This window comes from Embiotoca jacksoni, unplaced genomic scaffold (genome assembly GCF_022577435.1).
Source record: "Embiotoca jacksoni isolate LCO1_2020_lvr unplaced genomic scaffold, fEmbJac1.0.p SCAF_16, whole genome shotgun sequence".
NCBI classification, from domain to species: domain Eukaryota; kingdom Metazoa; phylum Chordata; class Actinopteri; family Embiotocidae; genus Embiotoca; species Embiotoca jacksoni.
This window is the reverse complement of record NW_027185296.1, coordinates 4,025,557-4,031,556: the sequence shown is the minus strand read 5'-3', so window position 1 is coordinate 4,031,556 and position 6,000 is coordinate 4,025,557. Positions and strand designations below refer to the sequence as shown.

The 6,000-nt window shown below is 40.4% G+C and overlaps 1 protein-coding gene across 2 annotated transcripts in view; it reads left to right on the top strand.

Moving 5' to 3' along the window:
• The first annotated feature begins 2,120 nt into the window (after positions 1-2,120).
• atf6 (activating transcription factor 6) overlaps positions 2,121-6,000 on the top strand; it is a 30,724-nt gene continuing 26,844 nt past the window's right edge. For both annotated transcript variants that reach the window (XM_069150316.1, XM_069150315.1), the window contains exons 1-6: positions 2,121-2,353; positions 3,364-3,440; positions 3,871-3,949; positions 4,365-4,462; positions 5,080-5,206; positions 5,487-5,690. In XM_069150316.1, coding sequence (XP_069006417.1) covers positions 2,260-2,353; positions 3,364-3,440; positions 3,871-3,949; positions 4,365-4,462; positions 5,080-5,206; positions 5,487-5,690 — 679 coding nt within the window. In that variant the 5' untranslated portion in view covers positions 2,121-2,259. The remainder of the gene's footprint in view (positions 2,354-3,363; positions 3,441-3,870; positions 3,950-4,364; positions 4,463-5,079; positions 5,207-5,486; positions 5,691-6,000) is intronic.

The window sequence follows — 6,000 nt, the reverse complement described above, 5'->3', positions numbered from 1 at the left end:
ACTTGTATAGGTCACCCCCATGAGACATCCAGTCGCCCTCCTGACGCTCTTCATTGACCTGAACACACTGGAAGTCTGTGACATAGTCAAAGTCCTGGGGCCTACCATCCAGAGTAACTAGCAATGGGACAGTCAGATAGATCACATGTTGACCTCAGCAAACAGCAAGCTTTTTGGTCTGCATTGCCTGAAGATCTTTGGTGTCCGAAAACCAGAACTGGTTTCCATCTACACATGTGTGCCTGGTGAGTAGGCAGTTCCTGTTTGGCACAGTTCCCTTACAGACCGGCTAAAAGCACAAAGACACAAACTTGTACAATCATACTTGTCTAGAGGTAATCAGGGTACCCAAAGACTCTCTGCACTCAACGGTGGTTTGACTTTGCCAGACTGTTGCTTAAGTTAAGTGACAGGCTACCCCACCTTAGGGAGGAGCTCACAGATTCTACGACAAGGGACTCAAACAAACTGACCATCAATAGATGTCCAATTGAGAGATACAGGCGGTCACCACTGCCGCAACATCTTTGATGCACATACGCACACATTCAAATACGCAGTACCCAATACAATGTCATTCTGTCTTAACGCAAGGCGAGATACTCAGGCCACGTGATGTAGATGAAAAGTTCACAACCACATTTCTGATATATAAAATTCTGATATATAAATTTTTACACAGACACAGAGTAACAATGTTACATTTCAGCCCCAGATCCCAAACTCATGCTGCCAGTTACCAACACCAGGACTCATCACTGTTAGACCTGATGTAATATGAGCATCACATAAAGATACATTAGAACGTGTCAGAGTCTGTGTCTCAATCACTGGATGCATTAAATGTATAATTGGCAACAGAGAGGAAAATGCACTTACCCGATAGACATCCTCATAACAAAATGCATCTGTTGTTGGGGTTGAGTGCAGAGGCATCAATAATTTTGTTGCTTTACAGGGTTCGTGTCTTCTCAGTGTTTACAGCAGGCAGTGACAGCTTACTGGTTAAGGAATCCCCACTGCTCCTTAGGTAGTTTTATGAAACGCTATGTCTTTGTACATGCTGTATTCTCACCATGCATGCCCTGCTGGGTATATCTGAGGAACTGTCCGTCCTGGGCCTTCATATCATCTGCAGTAATGTTAACATCCTGAGAGGTATCTTTCTTACCTTCAAAATCCAGCTTTTATTGGTGCCGGTCAGTGACTACCAGCATTGTGTTTAGACCTTCAACATCACCTAAATGACCCTCTAAGTTTCACAGTCACTCTCGTTTCCAGGTTTTGACTGATCTCCACACGCGGACGATTATGGAGTAAAAAAACGATCCATTATGATCCATTACAATCCGCCTATTTGCTCATGCTCAAATTCCAAAACATTGCACTCCGACTAACAGGAAGTAAAAGTCAGATAACTTTTGATTGCGGGTGTGCTCATAGGCTGAATAAGGTCACCTGTGTTGCCTTTATTTATTTTTTGTTTAAAAAAATATTTAAAAAAAAAAAATAATAATAATAAAAAATATATATATATTTATGAATGTGTTTATTCAAGTTTTTTTTTTAAATTATTATTATAAATTGTAATATTGCACAATAAAAACAATTATGTATACATGTAATGTCATTAAGGAGCCTACACCAGAGGCGGCGCCAGAGAGGGCCTACACGTAGAATATATATTTTTTGTTTTTATAATTGCAGCGTTCCAATTTTTTAGGTTTACTTTATATGATTGTTGCATCATATCAGAACAAAATAATTCTGTGATTTTAATGACGGATGCCTTTGTTATCCTGTGATAATGCTGAGAGGTCAGTGAAACTAGTACCATTGAGTAAAACTGAAACCTCTGCCTGACAACTGAAATCCGAGAGTTGTGCCCTTTAATACCTGAGAATTTCACCTTTAAGCCGTCACATTGTGTCACTTCACTTTTTCTAAACTCAGTGCCATCCTTTCCAGAGGCCTATTTAAAACACTGACCTCGCCATACCAAGCCGTGGAGCACGCGGTGCTCTGCTGCCCTCTGTTGGCCCAGTTTATAATCACCAGCACTCATTTTAAGCAGTCCTGTTCTCGCTGCGCTACAATTCGGTCCCTCGGCGGCTCCCGTAGATTTACGGTTAAGTCGGACGTGTATCTTTGGGTCAAGCAGGAAGTTTCCAACTTGACAGCCGTGACGAACAATGCTTTGAGTCCTTGCTTGATCGCAGCCTGTACAGTTTGATAAGTTACTAATGAATTCACAGGAGGATGTCATCCGGTTTGACGTTAGACTTCGAAAATCATCAATCAGTGATGGGTAGTGAGCCAGGCGTCATCTCCATTGACCATGGAGGAGAGTGGGGTGAGCTAACACTTTCTATTTAGATGGATGGGTAGCTACAGCCAGCTGCCAGGTGAAAATAAAGGATATCATCATAAGGGCACAAGATTAGATACAATTTATAAAACGTATGTCATTTCAAAAACCTGCGTACACACGTGTGGGGTCGATGTTTGTTTCCCGACAATTAGAGCCTGAGCTAACCGGTTAACATTAGCTGCAGATGCTGAGATGATGTAACCTGCTCAGCCTGGATGTAAATAATGATCAGCACTATGACTGCACAGTGCACTGTCTAAAAATGTGTGATCCAGATGCAACCCTCGCCACATGGATCTCACAGTGCCTAACATGCGCCCAAAAAAAAACATGGTTTGGTGCTCTAATTTTTAAGCTCAGCTGAAGTGACATATTTTACTGTGAGATGAATATTAATGTATGGAAATATTTGACATAAAGGTGAATACGTATGCAATAGTTTTATCTGGCGCCGTTTCATTTTACTGATAATTAATAATATTGGCATATCGTACACCTGATCCTGTGATTATTAGTATGTTGATGTTGTGTTGCAAACAGTTTTGTTTTGTTTCCTTTGCTCGTGTTTCATGCTGAATTCACTCTTTGTTTGTTGTTTTGTTGAATTAAGAGATTTATGTATTATTGTTTGTTTGGCCAATGGTGTTATATTTGTATTTTTTATGACAAAAATGTATCAGTTTCCCAGAGTACATAATGACTATAATGACTATTCATTGCATACTGCAGCACTATCTAGTTACGCTAAAAGGCCAGTCTAAAATGTGCAATTTAGTGTTCTTTTTTATATATATATATATAGTTTTGGGTACAAATTACTATGTGGTTACAGATAACCCAGAAAAGTGCGAGTTAAAACAAGTGTTGTTTTTATATTTTTGTTGAGTGTGCCTGTACCTGTATTTTCTTTTTATTAGTCTCCTAATGAAACTGTGCATTGGACTGAAAGCAGTAAGACTCATGTTGTATGCTGTATGCTCACTGTTCCACAGACATAAGCCTGTTTGATGAGCTGGAAAACCTGGGAGATGCAGATGAGCTGCTGCAGGCCCTCGACATGGCTGGCTACGTGAGTCACTCATCTTCTCAAAATGCAAATAGTGGGAACTGAAACATAGTTTCACATTAAAATTGAGCAACAGGAATCTAAAAAAGTGTGAAATTTGCTTATGAAGGTGCAGCGCTGACACTAATAATCATGTTAGATTATGATGGAAAAGCAGGTGATACCAGAACAGCAGCACCCAACATACAATGTGTAGAGGCAGAGTTTACCGTAGGCAATAACAGGAATTTTTACGATAGGTTTGTCGACTGATTCTCGAACATTTTCTGACTTGTATGACATAACGTATTTACACATTGGCATTGCTTAAAAAAAAAAAAAAAATCATATCTTCTTATCTGATATTTTAGACTGATTATCATACCTTATGTTTCTTTTCAATCTGCATTTTCAAAAAGTCAGTTATTTATAAAGTGTGTGTTTGGTTTCTCAGGCCTCAGTAGGTGCAGATCTGGACTTTGATATCGACATTCCTTTGTGGAACGAAATGGACACGAGCAGCACCTGCACAGGTACAGACACACGGGTGTTCACATGTGTCACATTTCAGCATGAAATGAGATTATAGAATATTATCAGCAATAATTATGTTATTTTGCTGCCGACAGATTTAATTGTAATATTGAGGAAAATAGAGGAATGCTTTCCTCAGATTGTTAACATTATTTTTATTATTATTATTATTATTATTATTATTATTATTATCATTATTTTCTGAACCTAACAACCCATCAAAATGTTTACTCGAAGTACTATTTCCTGAAGCAATTGTAAAAAACTGATTTGCATTTCATATTTTGATCCCTGCTATATGACTGAAATGTAAAGTGCTTTGACTGGGTGACACTTGAAAGACATAGTGACTTATGCTGAACGAACCTACATCATATATATGAGGCATTTTTCTGTGTGTCCTTGTGCATCCAGATGGTGAGGTGAGTGTGGACTCTCTGTCACCTGCCCACACTCTAAGCTCTGTCCCCTCTCCTGCCGCTGTGGAGGCCTTGTCCCCATACTCCTTACAAGTAAGTCACTGTCTCAAGCTCTATGTCCTTCCTGGGCTTCAGCATTTGAATTATATGTCCAATGCAAATTTAACCTTTTATTTTTTTGCTTGTCAGTATTGACATATATAGCCATTGTTGTATGTGGTAGGAACAAAGGAAATTTTCACCAGATGGTGTCCAAACAATGACAGCTGCTCGTTGGTTTTCAGATAGTCATCGCACACACTTGAGAGACTTATTAACAAAAGCCTTAAACACCTTGTCAGACTAATGATTTACTGTCCATCAGAGCTGTGTGTCAACCCCTCGTTAAAAAAAGGTGCTGACAACTTCAAGCACATTAGCATAATTCAGCAGGCAGATGTTCCCACAGTGTGTCAAAACAAGGACAAGGGTTACGTCTTTTACTGGCCCCAACACAGTCTGCACACATTTGTCTAATAACAGAATCGTCCTGATTCAATCCAAGGACACATTTGTCCACAAGACTTTTTGAATATTGACAAGGACGGGAATACCAATGACTTCACAAAAGTAAAACATATTTGAACCTGTGTTTACTGCTGGTATCTAAATAAAAAGTTGTCCACGGGATACAGGATTCTAGTTTAAGTATAATGTGTTTCTCAATCCAGGATGAAGCTCTGTCTCTGCAGTCACAGCCCTCTCCCGTCTCAGTCTGCTCAGAGTCCAGTGGCTTTTCTGAAATCTCTCCCGCACCTGCGAAGAAACCCATAAAGAGGACCGGTCAGGTGACACGAGGTGAAAACAAGGGAAATTCCTGCACCTTAATCTTGGTGCAGAATTCTGGGACGTGAGAAAGACAATGAATAGAGGATAAGTGGGCTGTCATCAGAAGAGAGGTGGTGTTTTGACAAAAAAAAAAAAAAAAAAAAAAAAAAAAAAATCTCCTCTTAAAGTACCCTGAAACTGTAATTGCACATTTACTTACCTGAGCTCAGAGTCAGCCTTACGTATATTTACATAAATCCTGTTTTCTTATCTCCTTCTATCCCTGTCCCTTGACACTCACACACACCAGCCAAACCAGCTCAGCAAGTCAAGAGGCCGATTCAGATTGGCCCAACGGTTTCCATCCAGCCCAAACCACTGATTACAGCTGTGCCCTTGGCTCAATCAGCAGCTCCCCTGCAGGCCAAGACAATCATCATCCAGCCCCTGCAGACCACCATGCTGCCTGTAGTCAAACCAGCACCGGTCAACATCCAACCAGCACCCTCTGCAGGTCAGAGCGCACACTGCAACACAGACTCACCTTTGGGCCCATTGCCTCTCATCACACTGGATTGCATCAGACCAGTGCATTGGGCAAATCAGCAGGCACTGGCAGTGTGATATTCTTCACTCAGAGTATTGTGCAACTCACTGTAATTCAGCGACATGTCATTACTGATGAATTTGGTTGGCATTCCGGCTTCAACTACAATTTTGTTGTTGTGTCTTGGCCAGTAGATGGTGCTTTAACCTCAGTTTTTGCTCATCAGAGAGCCTCAGTGTTCCATGCTTTTATGATGATTAGATCATAATAAATCCAT